At 33.8% G+C, this 20,205-nt stretch overlaps 1 protein-coding gene across 2 annotated transcripts; it reads left to right on the forward strand.

Annotated features, from left to right (window-relative positions):
* Positions 1 to 10,010: 10,010 nt before the first annotated feature.
* On the forward strand, positions 10,011 to 18,941 carry LOC124445862 (SH2 domain-containing protein 4A-like). 2 transcript variants are annotated; one of them, XM_046996650.1, is made up of 10 exons: positions 10,011 to 10,160; positions 11,743 to 11,919; positions 12,003 to 12,206; positions 12,274 to 12,378; positions 12,741 to 12,952; positions 13,115 to 13,594; positions 13,690 to 14,090; positions 15,743 to 15,918; positions 17,076 to 17,418; positions 18,412 to 18,941. In XM_046996650.1, the coding sequence occupies exons 3-9, from the start codon at positions 12,146 to 12,148 to the stop codon at positions 17,405 to 17,407; spliced, it is 1,767 nt and encodes a 588-aa protein (XP_046852606.1). In that variant the 5' UTR covers positions 10,011 to 10,160; positions 11,743 to 11,919; positions 12,003 to 12,145; the 3' UTR covers positions 17,408 to 17,418; positions 18,412 to 18,941. The 2 variants fall into 2 exon arrangements, with proteins under 2 accessions (XP_046852606.1, XP_046852605.1); XM_046996649.1 differs by lacking the exon at positions 18,412 to 18,941 and having other exon boundaries at positions 17,076 to 17,683.
* The last annotated feature ends 1,264 nt before the right edge of the window (positions 18,942 to 20,205 follow it).

Here is a 20,205-nt window from a genome sequence, read left to right on the forward strand (position 1 = left end):
GTTTTACTGTCTACAGTTTGTAGAAAATTTAACTGACTTCTTCAGGGGCGTATGGTCTACTAAGCATAAGCTAAAACATTAAAGGATAACACGACATATTCTTATTTAACAACTTATTTGACGGAAGCACTCTGAACCAATATCAAATTTCCAACAAACAAAGATCTAAAGACTTATTATTTTGGTGAATTTGAAAGACAGTTTAAACTAACCGAAGATCAGCGTAAATGACTAAACTCCAGTCATGTTTGAATAAGACCTAAGAGCATCTCTCGGACAGCGGTTTTGGCTAATGTATAGATTGAGAATAGACATGTTATTAGAGAGCAACTTCTGCTTTCTTGTTCAAGAATACTTTTAGATGCTCAAAAGCATCTATAGAGCCATTTTAGTATGAAATTCAATTTGAACATCTTTAAGGAAAAAGTAAAACCAGCTGCATAGATATGTAAATGACTCTATATATGTAAATAACTCTATATATATCTATAATTCTTGTTAACTTCTTTATTAATCTGAAGATGTCTTGAATCAAGACGAAACGTCACTATTTTAATAAATGTCACAAAACCAAATTGTTTATGACTATGTTTAAAATTAATAGTGATTAGGAAAAACAGTTTAACAATTGCACTATTCTAATGGCAACAAACAGCAATGGTAATTGAAGTTCTTTGTAATCAGATCATGTTTATCTTCAATAATGAGTTAAATAGAGAAATATCATCGTCAAAGAAATGTCCTTGTAATTAGGTAACTTAAGGAGATGCGATTGCCAATTCAATGCCGAATAAGTAATGACTTGCAATTTGTCTTCGAGGAAAACTACTTACAATGCATGACTAATGATTTAGAACCCAATCTTCTAGATGTCTAACTATCTTGACAAGGTGAGGCAAGGACGACATCATGAAAGGTGGCAAAAAGCAAAAGTCAAAATGAAAAATTAGTTAGAACAAAGTTTAAAAAACCCATCATATTAAACATAGAAACACTGAATTTTTAAGAAATTTTAAGACTTTACAGGTAAACCAGTATTCTTCTTTTGTACCCACGCTAATAGCGTATTTGAATAAAAGCTTGGAGAACTATCAGGCTGGCAGCATATCAATTTTTTTAAGTGCATGGGAAACACTCACCTCTGATAAGGGAATCTTAGAGACAGTGTCTGGACAAAAAATTGAATTTGACACAACTCCGATATAAAGAGTCTTACCCAAGCAAAAACAGCTACCCGAGGTTGAAATTAACAATATTGATTTAGAAATTAGCAAATTACGCAAAAAAGACGTTTTGCAGATTTCTCACCCTGAATCAGGGAAATTTGTATCTCCAATTTTCACTTGCCCCCAAAAAGACGGTTCTTTTCGCATGATTCTTAATCCATAATCCTTAAACAGGCATGTCAGATATCACCATTTTAAAATGGAGTATGTTTGGTCAGCTATTAGGCTTACGAAATCAAATTGTTTCATGGCATCCATCGATCTCAAAGATGCTTACTATTCCGTACCTATTCACCCAGCATATCAAAAATTCCTCAAATTTTGGTGGAGAGGGCAACTATATAAATTTGTCTGTTTTCCTAACGGCCTAGCCATCTGCCCAAGAAAATTTGCAAAACTCCTTAAACCTGTTTTTTTGAATTTACGTCAAAAAGGACATATTTCGGTTGGCTGATACTTGGTGATACTTGGCTGACACATATGCTTCATGTGTTCGGAATATTCAAGACACCATCTTCTTATTTAGTAAAGTAAGGTTTTACGTACATCCGGATAAGTCAGTTTTAGTTCCCTCACAAGTAATTACTTTTTTGGGTTTCCGACTCAAATAAATTCTTATGCGAATATCTGTTACAACAGAACGAGCTGAGAAGATAAACGCATGTGTCATGAGCTGCTACAAGCTTTTCACCCAAAAAATGAGGGATGTTTCTCGGGTTTTGGGCACTCTTACTTCGAGTCTCCCAGGCGTAATGTACGGTCAGTTGCATTATCGCTGGCTGGAAATGGATGAAAGCGATGCCCTTAAGTTAAACCGGGTAATTTTGACAAGACAATGACCCTGTCTTCAGCGGCCAATTCTTTCAAGAAACTATTATATAAACGAAAGTTATTACAATAAATACCTGTACTGGGGATAACCACTACTGGATTCAGAAAGATGAACCTGCCAATGTCGACTATCGACGATTTTCTATTACTTTGTTTTATGTACACGTCCCACACTGCAACTTGTATACAACCAAATGATGACAATATCTAATTTGCAATACTTTAAAAAACGATCGGGTTAACGCAGCATGTACCAATATTGACCTCATTTCATGTCGAAACGTCAGCATGTCAGTGCTAGCCCACGTAGCCATTTAGTTTGTTTGACACATACTCTCTGTAGCGTTGTTATTATAAAATAAAACACAATCCGAGAAAGGATCATTTTCATTTTGTCTGATGATGGTTTTGAAATAAAAATTTGTATTAAAGGACAATTTTCTTTGTAGCATCATTTCAGTTCATATTTTTAATCAGTTTTTATGCAATTCCACTGGTAAAGGGAAAAGTCGTAGTTGAATCCGACGTTGAATCGTAATATCATAACGAGTAGCTCAAAAAATTCACCTTCCTTGTCGACAAAAAACGTATTTTTTCAGTGTTTTCTCAATCTTTTTTTGTCATTAAAATCATGAAACAAAAAATAATGCTACTTACATGAGCATAAAACGTATAAAATATGAATAATTAAATATGTTAATAAATACATTATTGCAGCTAAACCTTTGGTTTTCTTAACTGCAACTTTAATAATGTCTCTGTGTAATTTCTTTTAAAAGACGAAAACCTTCTTTGATTTTCTTTGTCTCTCAGGATGTCTCTTGGATGAAATGACGAGATACCAACTACCTCTGCAAGCCAAACTACCTCAAATTCACCAGACCCAGGTTTATTTACTACATAAAACATCAATGTTATCAACAAATTTATCATTTAGTCAAGAAAAGTTAAATACCTACGTTTTTAGCTTAAGGCAATCTCCATTACTTAAAGCTGTAGAGAAAAATATAAAATATTCAGTAAGTAATCCCATGGATACATTTCTCTCATCAATTTTTTTTTATTCACCGCAATCGTCCGGTTCAAATGCAGGATAATTTTTGGTAAGAACTCAAATTTTACAAGCCTTGTAAATTAATGCAGACAAGGCTTGTAAAATTTGAGTTCTTACCAAAAATTATCCTGCATTTGAACCGGACGATTGCGGTGAATAAAAAAAAATTGATGAGAGAAATGTATCCATGGGATTACTTACTGAATTTTATTCTTTCTCTAGGAAACTCCCACTCATGTAAAAATGGAAGCTTTTGTATTTGTTCGTGTATGTCTCCATTCATATCAATCTTTCTAATGTAGTCAGGCAATGGAGGATAAAAAGAAGATAAAAACCACCGTGAATATTTTTCCTATTGTAAAATACATAAGATTTGATCGCCAAAATGACGAGTGTGAGGACGCCAGTAGATATGACAAATATCAACATTCGTCGACTGTTGTATATTGGCAATGTTTACTACATAAATAGAAAAAATACTTTATGGCTGAGTCACGTGTATGAATCATTCATTTCGAGAGTACTGAAGTTTTGTAAAAAAATAGTTTTTGATGCTGTTGAAGAGTTGCAACTTTTATCTTGCCAATCATACTGCTTATAGACAAATTCAACGACCTAAAAATATAATCTGCAAGCTGTCAACAAAACGCAAGATTGATATATAAGATAAATTTCATGATCATCGGGGGTTCTGGTAAATATAAGCATAAGTACGTTAATACATGCTTTTATTTAAGCGATTTTTGCATTTAGCTTCTTTAGTAAAGATAAAACAACAACAATATATTTTTGCCATGATTGATGTAAGATGATATCTAATTTTATACATAAAAATTATAAATATGGTGATAGAATGTAGGTTGGAGTGCAATTAGGTATTGGTGATCAGTTGTGACAGATGAAAAGCTTAGATTGTAGATTTTTTAATATGGTATGTTGCGATTTGCTTATTCTTTGTCAGTAAAACACAATCATTAAAAAGTCATAGTGCAGATTATATTGTTGGACGACCTCAAATTCTGCGACATTGATAAAGAAGACTTGCCTGTGTGATTGTTGTTTTGACAACATTAGTTTTGTTGACATATCCCTGACGACGTTTATTGTTGGCGATATAGCTGTTCCACCTGTATTGCATGCACTGCAGCGGTACCTGCCCTCATTTTGTACTTTTAAAGAATAGTTGAATGAAATGTATTTCCAATGTTTGTCGTCGTAGCAGGTATCAGATATGCAGATGAACCATTTGAAGGTTACTTCTTTTGGGTAATGTCTCTGGTTTAATGTACATTTCAACACCGAAAATCCTTTCTTCAAAACTATATTTTCGTTTCAAATTTCAATGCTAGGCTTAACTAAAAATTTAAAAAACTGAATATAAAAAACTAAAACACACCTTAAAATTTTAATTTCATTTACCTCAAATACTTTTTCGAACAGGACTAACCGAGAATTTGTATTGAAATATTCTTGATCTCATATCCTTTCATATTGCTTACATTGATCTTGTAGGTTATATTATCATCAGGGAATCTGACAGACTTTACTTCAAATTTGTTTCTTGTAATTTTTTTTCCGTCATGATATTTGCAATGTTTCTCAGCCGCAGAACAACTTGTTATAATCTGCTCGTTGGATCCATCATGTTTTAAACGCCACCAAAAGATGTCGGCAGCAGGATAAGACGTTACGTTGTAGAAACGTCAAATTCTTTCCTTCATCAAATGAGAACACCTCTGTGTCGTTTTCAAAATAAATTTTTGGTTTGATCAATTCTAGATTGGAGTAGGTTTTATGAAAAAATGCATTCAACAAACAAAGCTTAAACTAAAACTTTTGCAAAGCCTATACATACAAACTTAAAAAAAACATTTATTGTTCTTTTCTTTCATTAAGTTTTGTTTTTTGTCATCCTATAACAATGACTATAACACGATGAAAAGCTGTAAAGTGTATAGTTTTTTTCTTAATAAAGCCCTGTTCGATTATAAATTTCTTCTTCGTAAACTTTTAAGTGTTTATTCACTTTTAAAACTGCTTCACAAAAACTTGCAGGCTTTGCTGCTGTATTGAATATATTTTTTATCAATCACTGCTTTTTGTTTAATTATAACCATGTTTGCATCATGATTTTGAGCATGTATGACATTATATGTGCAAGATAAGACAGTCACATGCGTTCATGATTTGATGTGATTGTTTAAAATTAAGAATGACATGTGGTAAACTAAGTCCTCATGAAAAATTAAGTTATTACTCTAGCTTTAGCCATAATAATAAGTTTTGATAAGACTTTATATTTATGCATAGAGAATGCAAGTATATTAATAAAATTAGCAAAGGGTATCACAAGAAAGACAAATAACATTGAAATGCTCGTATTTTCTATAACATACATTTTGTATCATTCGTACAATTCTTTGATGCATTCCTACGGCTGTCAGTCAACACAACATATAACAGCAACACTGCAACTTTATTTCGGATCGATGCCATCTTTTAGATATTCTGAAATGGTTTGGAAAGAACGGATGATATTTAAAATAGAGACCAAGCAAATCCTTGTGGGTTGGAGGTGCAAATATTAGAATGCTGTTCTAATATTTACAAATATTAGAATGCTGTTAAACCGTTGATGTATATTGTGCGTGCAGCGTTTATATATAGTAAGTAAAATCTGCCAAGATATGCAACACAGACACGTTTTAATCCAGTGGCGTAGCCAGACACGAACTTATGGAGGGGCATATTTTCAAACACCAAAAGCATGAGCCTTAATAGGGGGCATGCTCCGCTTAGAAACTTTTTAAATCTAATGTCCCTCTGTTGCAATTTTCAGTGTGATTTCTGAAAGTTATTTGTTACTGAAAAAGCATTATTTTTATGTTTAATTATACAAAGCAACTGTTAAAAGTACTTCGAATAAGGACGACTTTCAAAGTAATTAGAGCGTTACAGACGTAAATTTAATACCTTAAATAGCACTACTTTTATCAGAATCTTGAAGACGTCTATAACACGTGGTATTTTCATGCTAAATTCATTCTTTTTGGTGAATATGTCAATAGAATGTTCTACTGGGATTACGCGAATAAATACTCAAACGAAAGTGAGTACGCTTAGTAATACCTGAAGACATTTAGTTCTACTGTTAGACTTATAGGTACTCAACTATGTTCGTATCGCCCCTCCCATTCCATTCGCCCTACTTCTAGGGCACTACGTCTGTTCTTTGGAGGAGTTAAGCCTTCCCTTTGTCTATGCCCCTGGATGAACCTAGAAAATCCTTTGACCATGCATTCTTGTATTAGAAACTGTAGCCACGGAGATACTGTTTAACGCTAATACAAAATATATAAACAATAAAGCTACCACAAAGTCCATTCATAATAACACAAAACTTGGTTCACATGTTATGAAATGTTAAATCTGCCCAAAGTAGCTAATGCTTGTTGTCTTTAATCAAAATACGCAAAGCACATGCAAAGTATAGATAGTCATCAGAATTAGCATGAAAATACCGCGAATATTTTCTTAGATATATGTCTAATATCCATGTGTCACAAACATGTGTGATTCTACAAGATATGAGTATTAACAACCATGAAAAGCAGACAACTTCAGATAATGCAGAATAAAAAAAAATTTCGTTTACTTGAATTTCAATCTGTTTTATGAAATCTGGTTCTGGAATATGAATAATGGAGTCTGCATGGAATCTGTTTTTCTTTTACATAAGAATTACTGTTGCGTGCACATACAAAATATATGTTCATTCACTCAAACTTGGCAAAACTGGACAGTAAAAAATGCTGCGCGCAAAATACTACAACAAAACATTTGGCAAACACTCCAGCTTCACATACGTGCTGGAAGAATTTAAAATACAATGTTTGCATCCGTATAATAGTTAAAATTTCTTACTCCCAGACTCTCAGCTCGAAAGGCTCGAAAGCACTATGTTGCTTGATATATTGTTTTAGTTAGCACGCCAAAGATAACGTCCACATGAAAAACTTAATCAATTTTGTTTCTTGAGAAGCTAGGACCTTTGCGTGTCTATATTATGCCAATTCTATACGTCAGATGAATAGAACTTCAAGGCTTTCATCAAAATCATCATCATCATTATTATTAAAATGTAGCTTTTGATGTAGACGACAAGAATGTGAAGTAAGATGTAGTTTTCATTTGAAGTAGACAAGGATGCAGACAAAGATGTAGCTTTCGGTGCAGACAAGGATGAAGACAAAGATGTAGTTTTCGATGTAGACAAAGATGTAGATTTTGATGAAGAGAAAGATGTAGACAAAGATATAACTTTTGATAAATTCAGAACATTATTAAATATTTCACTTTTATCAAAATCTTTTAATAAAGCGTTTCGCAGGCCTGCCACCAAGATATAGACTCTAAACGTGATTTTTATTTTATTTGAATGACGTAAAATTTATGTATAAGTGTTACCTAAAACGTTATACAGTTTAATGCACATATCTTTATACAGTAGATTGTATATATCTTTATATTGTACAATGTACATATCATTATACAGTACAATGTTTATATCTTTATACAGTACAATGTATGTATCTTTATGAGCATGGAAACAGCAATTTCCAACGCCCATGAGACAGAAAATCTCCTCAAGAAAATATTTTTTAAAGTTTAGTTTTTTTGGGCTTGACGGAAACTGAGAACACTCTTAATGTATTCAGTGCTTACTCCTAATGTTCTAAAATAATATTTATATTTTAAAATTTTTGTGACTTAGTCACCCGATCGAAGAAATTTTGTGACTTTATCACGTGACCGTTAACAAAGATTGACTGCTTAAAATGGGTCTACAGTATGGCAATTCTTTGTTTAATGACCAAAGCAATTAAAAGAGTTGCAATCATCCTCACATCCACCGCCACAGGAGAGTAGCTATGCTTACCAGTTTCTAATTACTGTGCTTAAGTTTGAAAAACAAGTTACAAAAACCAAGATGCCCTTCATTGAGGGAAAAACAGCATTTAGTAAGGCGTATGGTATATTTAACTGTGCATTTGTAATGTAAACAAGCACAATCAAAGCTCAATAAAGCGTAAGTGAAGTTCGATAAATGTACGAGTTGTTACGACACGTACCAATATTGACCCCTTCTTGTCAATATGTTATCTTTCAACAACGCCTGTGTCAGCACGTAGTTATCATACTGTATGAATTAATGCTATATTTGAAAAAAATAGCTATGAACAAATTTTAGTTCAAGGACGTTGAATATTTGAGTGGAGCTCAAAAACTTGATGTAGTTTTAACAATAAAGACCATATTTTATGAGCTATATATACGCCATGAAATTTAAATTATGAATTTCAAATTCCAGATATTTTCATGTTTTGGATTATGCACTAGTTGGTGGTGAAATTGTTAGTTCTTATAAAGGTGAATGTTTCAAACTGTCGAATAAATGTTACACAGTTTTTTACAAATTTAAGCATGTTGAATTGTGCTACAATCGTTACAATAACGACATTTGACGTGTATACATAATCGTTACATCAATAGTTGGAGTTCAGTCAGTTCATTCCAATACCACTAAGTAAACGAAGAGCTATTTATTTGATCAGAACAATCTGGGCTAGCTACGAAATACAAAATAAAACAAATTCCAAAAGTCGTCGTCTTGTTTTCTTGAAACTCGACCAAGATAAAAAAAACAAGTAATATGCCAAAGACATTGTCATGTCGTGGAATGGTGTCGGCAATTATTCTCAGAAGAAGACTACTCCAAAAGTAAAATCGCTACAGTGAAGTGAGTGAAAACACGTCAGAGACTGGTTAAAATTCAGAACAAAAATCAGTGGCAGTGGCATGTAGTGGCGGATCCAAACTACGTCAAAATAAATTACTGCAACACATTTTTGGCGTATATTTACATTTCTAAACACCTTAGAGGCAAATCCATTGGTAGAATTACAGTCTTTAGAAATTATAAACCAATCGTGTTTTTCTGAATGTTATTTAAATTTGGAATTGAGGAATGAGGAGCTTTAATTTATTTTGACGTGCACTGGATCCGCCACTGATGGCATGGCGTCAGTGGCATGTTAAAATTAATGTTCAAAACAAAAACTTCAAAATGAACTTGGGACATTGTTCACAATACTTGTTGAAATTCTCATACGATTACCTGAAACATTGATATATAGCATGGCACTAATTACAAAACTTTGCAAATTTGTACACATTTCACTTGATTGATCGTTTCCATAGATTGACTTCACACACTTCTGTAAAAACTCGCAGTAATGATTTTTAGGCATTTTTTTACAACCAATGTATTTTATAAGATTAGACCATTAGATCTCGGTCCGATATTTCTTGTTAAATTTGTCGTGCTATGTTGATAGGAAATTAATATCCATTTAGTTTAATATTACATCCACAAAGACGACAGTACTAATCATATTTCAAAATTCGTATTAATTTCCTTTTTTTCAATATAACATACAAAAACATTTAGATTTAAATGCGAAATACACTTTTATGGAATTCTAACAAATTGGTAAAAGGGGGAGGTGATAAGAACTGATGAATTCTTACTTTACTTTGCAATAGGTTTAGCAAATTTACAACGTAAGGCTGTGCTTGACCTTCATTTGGTTTGCAATTCCAAGCTACGCAAAATTTGATAATTGGTTTATAATTTTCTGCTATAGGGTGTATACGAATGCAGAGAACAGTGCTTTCATTTCTAAATTATAAATGGTGTATATAGTACACACTAAACACAACATAGCACTGCGAGAAAAGGAAATTTAAACATGAAACATAATTAATCCAGTTTCGTTAATAGACCAGTAGATTGTGTAAAAGGAAGTGCCCATCCTGACTTCCTGTTGAAAGTTTATGATTCTAAATTCTAAACACATATGACATATCACTTCAAATTCATTCTATGCGAATAATTGCCAGAAAATTTCTTTTGAATATCATAGTGGGAGGTTTTATTTGGTGGCTGGTGGTCCAGAAATGAATCGGTTTTCATTTTATCAATGAAGGTGAGCTTTGACAGTGTCTTGAAATGGTGTTGAAGATTGACATGATTAATAAACGATCATGATTATCTTCTCGTTTGATGGTCTATTTATTATAATATTACCAATTGATTCAGTGTAAATATTTTATCAAGGAAATTTGTTTCTGTCTTCCTCATTCAAAATTATTCTTGGCATCTCATTTAAATTGTACATAGACATGCACCTGATGAATTTTGTCAACAAAAAATAGTCATATACGATCGAAAGTCACCAAATGCTTAGGGGTTCGATTATTATAATCACTAAATTTCGTTGTAACGAGATGTGAAAAGGTTGAGGTAGGGGTGCAGCGTCTTTTCGTTGATGAATTTATGACGTGAAAATTTCAAAGTAAAAACATACCGACAATTCTCATCTATACAACGTCGAATTTCGAAAAGAAAGTCATTATGCAATTTTGTAAGCCCAATGTCTTTGGTCTTAACATAGCCGACTAGAAGCAGTGATAATAATTGCCACCTGTCAGCATGGAAATGCCCAAACTAAGTTTGATTGTTTATACGTATGAAACGTTGTTAACTTTTAAATGACTGTAATGATCGAACTTCTTGTTATGCTCAAAGAATTCGGACTTTTTTTCTTCTAATAATTGACTTCATCTAATTACTAATAGCATGCTTTGAAATGTCTAACCAACTGAAGTATTAAGGTTTATGGGATGATCATTGTAAAATATAAAAATGATTGAGTACATTAGTAGCCACAATGTACAAATGAGAGGTTGACTTTTCATTTGTGGGAGCTCAAAATTGATTGAATAATATGAAACATACATTCAATCTTTGCCCTTTAATTGCTAAAAATCTCAATTTCATAATATTTGAAATATTTGCATTGGCTTATATCATTTGATTAAATACATATGGAATCATTGTATTGTAAATAGACTGAATAAAGGAGGCACTAAAATGAAAAGGGGTTGTAATAATATGGGAAATTATGTTAATGATACCTGTACTTGGTAAATGTCCTAGTTTTACATGCATGGCCGTAGCTAGAATGCTAGTTGGGGGTAGGGGTGTCAGTATTCATATATTCAGTTGTGCCCAACTGGTTTCTTTAGAAAGCCAATTCACTGTATAAAAATTTAGTGCACACAAATGAATATATGATTAAATACCCCCAATTAATGATCTAGTTATGGCCCTGTTTATATGTTATTGATTTCATATTTACATGTTAATCCAGATGTATGCAACCACATAATTAATTCCAAATTTGATTGCATTGTGTTTAAATTAATAGCTGTTGGAAAGAGTTTATGACATATGAAAGGATGATGGATCACAGAAGATTGTTAGTTTGGGGGGAGCTCATATTCATATATGCGTGCTACAATCTGTAGAAAACAATGAATTTTAGAAGAGCATAATAGGGCATATCATGCATATATGAATATTAGCCCCTACAATTATTGATCCTCTGCCATCCCTGATGTATGTAATATGATCCCATGAGAAAAGTGTTGCTAATTAATTGTTTAAATTGAATATTAAAAATATTATTTTACTCCTTGGTAAAAGATTTTCATTTCATGTTACAGGCTTTATTCAATTGGTGATGATTGATCGGTTAATTTGCGGCTGTTTGACTTTAATCATTTATTTCACTATGCTCTACATAATTGGAATTGCATTTTACTACTTGAAGTACTTGTCATAAAGAACATACAATACTATATTACAATTTGCCACACCAAATTTGCAACTGAATGTTTTTGGTAAGTGATACTTATGTATTTTTGTCTATTTGTGTTGAGGAAATACTTGATATTAAAATTGATCTATATCATTTCTTACAAAGGCACCTACCATTGGGGTTGAAATCAGTCAAAATGCTTCAACAAATCTTGAAAGACATGTACATTCACCCAGACCTTCTAGCTGAGCTCTCCAAGAGCAAAAGAACGTTCTCTTTATCAAAATGAGAGAGGAACAAGTTCGACGATGGAAAGAGTGGAATGTCAAGAAAATGAAACAACCATCAAAAGAACCAAACCGACCAATAGTATGAACAAATGACTAAGCTGTTTTATTTTAGTGTTTTCATGTTAATATATATGTATTTTTTGTAGAAAAGGGAGCCAATGTTCATTATTTGCTTGGAGCAGATGGCAATCCATGGACTTGGGTTCTTGGAGAGAGTGACATTGGAGCATTTGAGAGTGAAAAAGAAAAAAGTTTGCCATTTTTAATTTTCTATGTTATGAGAAATATCAGATATTTTTTAGCAAGTCCACTAGACCTACCTAAACAAAATATTACCTCAAACATAAAATCCACCTCAAACAAGGAATGATTTTTAAGAGATCAGTGATATGAATAATGCCTTTGTTTAAATGTCATAGTGATTTTCCCCTTTCTGTTGGAGATATATTATTGATATGAATTGTAAATTTAAGTGCATATTATGATGTGACTTGCAGATTCTGATGATTTCTAAGAAAACTACACACATTAATTGGGAACAAAGGATTTTAATAATCTAACGAACAATTTTTCATAAAATGTTGCATGAATCTAGCTTTGCTTATGTGTTAAGATTTTGATGCACTTGACGACAAAGAGGTTGAGAGAAAAGCAAGGGAATTGGCTGAAAAAGAGGCGGCAGAATTGCGCGCTAAAGAACTTGCTGCCATCGAGCTAAGGGCAAAAAAGTTGAAAGAAGAAGAGGAAAAACTTGAAAAGGAACATGCAGAGAAGGAGAAGTTGTTGAAAACTAACAAATCAATGATTAAGCAAACAAATGACCAGGTATCTTATGAATTGTTTAAAGGCAAGATTTACCAGAAGAACTTGCAATGCAAAGTTTTAGTGAGTTTTATCAAAAATGCATCAAAAACTCAACTGAATAGAATATTATGCCGCATGCTGAGCTAGGTATGTCTGCGTAGTTACAATAATTTCTTTTCTTAGACAAAGAACAAATTTGTTATAAAACTGAATGAGAATGAGCGTCTTCAAATTAAGAATCGGAGAAGCTCAAAGGAAAAGGAAAGCAACGAAAAAAGAACACGTGACGAACTAAAACGATTAAAAGAAAAACAACAGCAAATGGAGGCCGCAAAGTTGAAGGAGGAAAAGCTAGAAAAGGAAAAATTAATGCAAGAGACGTTAGAAAAGGAACGCAAGGAAAGGGAAGCAGAGGAAAGGCGACAGACTGAAAAGAAGAAACTTTTGCAGCAACAAGAACAAAAACAACAAGAAGAGAAACAAAAGGAAAGAGAAATAAAACGTTTGGAGGAGTTGCAAAGACAGACGAGAGAAGAGGAAGAAAGGCTGGCAGAATTAAAGAGATTGGAAGAAGAAGAGAAACATAAAATGGCAATGAAAGAAAGGGAGCTGAAGGAATTACAGGACAAGCGAACCAGGGAATTGTATCTAAAGATGAAAAAGGTAGATATAATATTCCTATTCATCTGACTCTATGTCTCTTGATATAAAGTGAGTCTTGTCAACTGCCGATTTTTTAAATGCCTCTGTCATTTCAGCAAAAGGACGAAGAAAGGAAAAAGGAAGAGGAAGCAAGAAAGAAAGATCACGAAGCTTGGATGGAACGGGAACGAAAAGCGAAGGAGGCCGAGTCGGAACGGCGAACTTCAGTCAGTAGAGCAAGAAAAGAGGTAAAAAGGCGCGAAGAAGAAGTTAAAGAACTTCAGAAACAGGGCTTCATTGAAGTTGCTAGCGGTCTATATCGACGGCTGTCGCTAAGTAAGTCGAGGGTACATCGTATTGAGCCAAGAGTACCAGCTGAAAGTCAAACTAATGTACAGAAGAAAGGACGTCCAACAATTTCGTCTCCTGAACTTATCAGTGCAACGGGAACGACTATTCCCGTGCGTTCAATCAAACCGCCAAAGCCAGAACGCTCTCCACCTTCAATTCCAAAAAGGTGAGCAAGAAATCCAATCTCTACCTGATTGAACGTTTCATACGTCGTATCATGCATGAAACATGTTTGAGTAGCAAGTTGATAAAAAAAACAATATAAAAATGAATAAAATTTATATAATTTTATTTGCGACGTTTCGAAACAACTTCGATCTTACTTAAATTGTGTTACAATTAACGAAAAATGGTTTTGACGTCACAATTCATTGTAACAAAGTAATCGCGTCTCGTCATTAGTAAAGTTGATTTTCAAATTAGCAAAACGAATTCAACGCATTCCCAAATGGATAAATACTATCCGGAGATTTAACTTGGACAATCGAGCACAAGTCCCTTTAATTGACTGATATTATATTAAATTGGAAAAATATTAAGCATGAGATGAAAAAAATAACAAGTAAATTATGTCGAAAGCTCTTTCATAGCTATCAATGCCCTTAAACTATTTCGGATATGTTTAATTTATCTACTTCAGAAAGATATGAATTGGGAAGTACATAGCAATAAGATAATGTTGTCCAACTTAAAAGCGAACTCAAGAAAACGAACTTTTGCTTATGCTGCTGCTAAGGTTTTGAACGAAACAAATGAAAATAAAAAAAATGTTTTTTTCAACTTTTTTTTAGTATTTTGAACCCAATGAGTGGAATAGTATTTTGGCCCGAGGGTGGATGTTTTCATTCTGTTCTTATCACACTGCCGATTAAAAGAAACATTTTGTGCACCTGCTCGAGAGTTTTCTCAAACATCTCCGAGGTTTGAATAAACCAGTGAAAAAACGAAAAACATCTTTTATTTCTTTTAGGAAAATAATAATAGTGTGAAACAAATTTTTAATTTTCCTATAACTGATTCAGCTTAGATTGGGCTGCACTAGTTGTTTTTCAAATTTCGTCAATGACCACTTTTATGATGATTGTATAACTTTGGTTTGCATTGCTTGCAGTCTGACTAAGGGCTTCTGACTGATCGCACTACACAAAAATAATCAAATCGTCCAGAATTTAAAGCAAGTTATCATTGGACAGATAAGATTGGTTTATCGTTCAAATGTCCAAATCCATGGAGTAAAGTTTAACACATGCAATTAACAGTTGCTAAGTCACCGTGTACTATTCATACACGGTATTTTCAAATTACTGATATCTTGATTTGCAATATTTTAGCAAAAATCTTACCATTGATGAAGAAATGAGTTTGCTATTAATTGCTGGGAGCGTGATTTCTGTGTGAGTGTGAGTGTGAGTGTGAGGTAGCTTTTAGATCACGGGTGCATGTCAGTTGCACAGTGTGGGACAACTAATTTATGCCAATAAGGTGTGTTCTATGTTTGTGGATGTAGATCGTCTAGGTTAGTAGAGTCCTGAGAAGGACTGTTGTTATTGAATTTGACTGACGTTTCGATAACCTTAGCGGTAGTCATCTTCAGAGTCCAATGAGGAGTAAACGTCTGCCTAGCCGTATTTGTTATATATATAGCCGTATTTGTTAGCCGTGTTTGTTAACCATGTAACGATAATCCCGGGTTCAAAGCTTTACTTTAAGGAGTGCTCTCATATTCCTTAGTCCGCCTAATCTGTGTGCGATAACGATCCGCGATTGAAATCAGCTTATGACAATGTGTTAATGTATTTCTTGTGCTTGTCCGTATAGGAATCCACCTCTTGGACCCGCTCCTCCTCCGCCAATAAACAATGGCGATGTAATAGGTCAACAAAAGAGAACAGATCGTCCCAGCAGTCGACAGCAGATCATTGAGTGGTGGCAGGAAGTCGAGATGAGTAAGGGTTCTGGTTTTAAGGACGATGTTCCTTTACCTTGGTTTCACGGTATGTATTGTGGGGAAATATATTGTGAAAGTAATAAATATGTTCTGTAGATAACTTTAGACAGGGATGGATCTGGGGATCGGGGGTGATTTTATGAGGGTCTGTGTGTGTGCTGTAGTTTGGATTAGAACTTGGGAGATATATTTTTGAAAGTTGCTTGGTGTATTTTTGTAGGGAAATTTGCATCCTGCACACACACAGACCCCCTTGCCAAATGTAGGAGAGGTGTGCAGCAATCTGCAGCGAGCCCTCCACACGTCCTCCACACACACACACACACACAAACCTCTTTGCCAAATGTAGGAGAGGTGTGCACCAATTGGAAGTGAGCACTCCGTAAATCCATTGCCGGTTTAAGATTTCAAATCATGTGATCAATCTTTGCTTGCAAATTTTGGTGTGCTTTTCAATGGGACAAAATCTTCTTAAATAGTGCACTTGATGTACCCTTTTCCTTTCAGATGACTGCTTTTGACCAACCATTGAACCTGAAACACACTAGGCAGTCGCTTCAGTTGCGCTACCCTTACTATCTTTTTGCGTGGTTACTACGTAAGTAGAAACAGTCGCCTTAGCTGATTGCTTTAAAGTCCAACATGTTGTCACTGATTTACTTTGAATTATTATTATAAAATTACCGAGATTCAAAATGTGGAGTATCAAAGAAGCGTTAATCTATACATATTCGTACAGTTTTGTATCATCACTTCTCAATGATGAGCTACCCAGAATAGTAGCTTCATTAAATCTACTATTACTAAACGGGGATGAAATTTTTTTTGTCTCCTCGCTTCAACACGTGGTGTTTCATTTGCTCGTATTTTACGCTTAATTTCTTTTAATTTGCTAAAGATAATTATTTTTTGTCACGACCGCTCCATGTTGTCTCCTCAATTTTTCTTTGTTTGTCGCTATCACAGTCTTTCCTCGCTCTAAAGAGTGTTTAATAATGGTCACAGACAACTCCCCGTGTCTTGCCGCTTCAGTCGCGCGAGCAGTGCGACTGCTTAGTGTGTTTGAGGCCTTAGCTGTATGAAAACGGTCAACTTGTCACGAATCACGATCAAAACTGCTTTTTCTTACTGATATTAAAGGGATTATAATGACGCTTATTTTACAGTTTATGTTGCAACTAGAGCCTAGTCATTTGTCAACAGGTCTTATAACAAGACAAGAAGCAGAGAGCCTGCTGGAAGAAGAACCCGTTGGATCATTTCTGGTTCGTGTCAGCGAGCGAGTTTGGGGCTACACAATATCTTATCGTAGTTTGGATCGCTGCAAACACTTTCTTGTTGATACAAGTGACAATTCTTATCAATTTTTCGGTCACAATCAAATAGCTCACGCGTCACTCAATGACTTGGTAAAATTTCACCACAGCAAACCCTTGTCGGGCATTGGTGGAGAACTTTTGCTGAAACCGTGCGGGCAGAAGGAGGGAGTAGAACCCGATTACAAAGAACTCGTGTCACAAACGACGACAATATAATTCATTTTGAGGTTGGGATTTTTCAAACAAATGAAACAATTGATTACATTTCATTCGCTGTAGATTCATGCTTCACACAAAAAAATTTAGGCATTATTTATGTTTCTTAATACACAACCTTCTGTATTCACAACAGTGCAAAGTCGCTAAGGCAATCAGGAATTGAGTCCGATTCCTGGAACCGAGTTGATAATAGGCCCGACATACGTGCAGCTTCCTCGATTTTAAAACAGTTTTGCAATCACGTGAGGCATAATAAATCACATTTTAAAATAATCAATCATACGTGCCTCTTATTTTAAAGACCACAACGTATTCGCTTTTTGGTTTAAAGTCACATTTGTTTTAAAACTGCGCTGAGCAATTCAATTTCGAATTGCACGTAGATTCATCGGTAACTTCAGCTCTTACTTTTGTAGATATGACAATATGACCATCTTTATTGAATGGGTTTATTTAACCCATTATCGCGAGTCCTAACAAGCATATATGAAACAGTATCTTTTATCCGTGTATTAATGATTTTACTGTTTTATCGATTACAATGAGGGGTGGGGTGGAGTCCATCTCTTTGGCTGTCTTATCCCTTCCTTGCCTTTTCTCTCATCTCTTTCCTCTCTTCTTTTCACTTTGCCTCTTCTTTACTCTTCTTTGCACTCTTGTCTTCTCCTTTCCTCTTCTCCTTTCTCCTTGTTTGTCTTTTCCTGTCAACTCTTTTTTGCCTGTCTCTATTCTCCTGTCTTCTCTTTTTCTCTACTGTCTTCTCCTTGCCTCTTGTCTCCTCTTGTTGGCTCTTTTCTCATCTTTTGGCCTGTCCTTTCTTCTCTCTTGTTCTTGCCTATCCTGTCCTCATCTCTCCAGTAGGTTTTTGTGCGTCAAAAAATCTTTATTAGATTGGTAGGAACACCAGTGTAGCACTGATGCGTTTGTTTAATATAATATAATTTGATAACGTGCAAGGATCGTATAATTGATATATTAACATTTTGTGCTTTTGATTTTAGACATTTAGGCCAACACCTTAATAAAGGTGCATTTGATTTGGAAATTAAATTATTAGCTAAGAGAGAAGAAGCTATAGAAGTATATCTGTAAAAATGGATAAAGAGACGGTAAGAACAGTCGCTGATGATTTGAAAGTTTATCAAACAATCAACGGGAAGATGGGAGGAAATAAAAAAATTTATAAAATATCTAATTTTGCTGCAAATATTAACACTGTCCGTATAAGAAGGAAATAATCCTCACATGATTTTATGAAATGAGAAATTAAAGGTATCCATGGACTCTTGAGTGGTAATGTAGGCAGTCTTTCAACATTGTGATGCTAGGTTCAATTCTTGGTTGAGTCAGCAAAAACTTGTTGCATGAATTTAAATAGGGTGTAGGTTAAGGGTGTACACTATATATAGGGTGTGGACAAAGTAAAATGTTGATTAAGTGAGATGTGAATGAAGTGGCGTGTTGCTTATATAAAAGTTGGAGTAAGTAGGAAGCTCATTAAGAAAATTGATTAAAGTAAATGATTACATAATTACTACAATTGAGTGAATTCTTGAATAAGTGATTAAGGTGTTTATGAAATGATTTTACGATAATTTTTTTTATTAGTCAAACCAATGTTTTAAATAGTGTTAAACAGCGCTGAAAACGGTGAGCATATGTTTTTGTATCATTTAACCCGATAAAATGCTCTTTTGAGCAAATTAAACCTACTCGATGGAGGAAAATTATTTCCGGGACCTGGATCCAACAAATTATGAGTGTGTTCCGTCACTGGTTTTCTATAACTGGTTTTCAAAAAAATAAAATGATTGATTGCACTCACAACATCAAAAAGTTTCTTTTGCAACGTTTTTTAACAAACCTTAAATAATTTCATAAACACTTTAAATGATCACATGATTACGACTACAAGATTACATGATTTCTTTATTTAATGATTAAATGATTACATAATTACATTACTACGTGATTACATGATTTCTTGATTAAATTATTTAAATCATTACATAACTATACGACTACATGATTACATCATTGCATAACTAAATGCTTACTTGATTAGATGACTACATAATGATTACATAGCTAAATTACCTAATTACTTGATTATATTACTTCATGATTTTTTGATTAAAATATTAAATGATTACATAGTTATATGACTCCATGATTATATGATTATTTGATTACATGATTACATCAGTTTTGTTGTGAAAATGTGTCAACTATAGTCTTTTTTGAGAAAATGTGTGAATTACAGCCTGTTGCGTGGAAACTCGTGAAATATAGTCTTTTGCATGAAAATGCGTGAACTGTAGTTATTTAGCTAATTGAAAATGCGTGAATTAAAGTCTTTTGCCTGAAAATGCGTGAATTATAGTATTTTGAGTGAAAATACTTGAACTAGTTATGGTCTTTTGCATAAAAATGTGTGACAATACGTGAACTATAGTATTTTGCATAAAAATGCGTGACAATACGTGAACTATAGTATTTTGCATAAAAATGCGTGAACTATAGTCTATTAAGTGAAAATGCGCAAATTATTGTCTTTCGCCTAAAATGTGTGAATTATACTCTTTTGTGTCTAAATGTGTAAACTATAGTCTTTTGCATGAAAATGTGTGAACTATAGTCTTTGAATGAAAATGCGTGAACTATAGTCCTATGAGTGAAAATGTGTGAACTATAGTCCTTTGAGTGAAAATGTGTGAACTATAGTCTTTGAATGAAAATGCGTGAACTATAGTCCTATGAGTGAAAATGTGTGAACTATAGTCCTATGAGTGAAA

The sequence above is a fragment of the Xenia sp. Carnegie-2017 genome, unplaced genomic scaffold (genome assembly GCF_021976095.1).
Source record: "Xenia sp. Carnegie-2017 unplaced genomic scaffold, XeniaSp_v1 HiC_scaffold_22, whole genome shotgun sequence".
Classification (NCBI taxonomy): Eukaryota; Metazoa; Cnidaria; class Anthozoa; order Malacalcyonacea; family Xeniidae; genus Xenia; species Xenia sp. Carnegie-2017.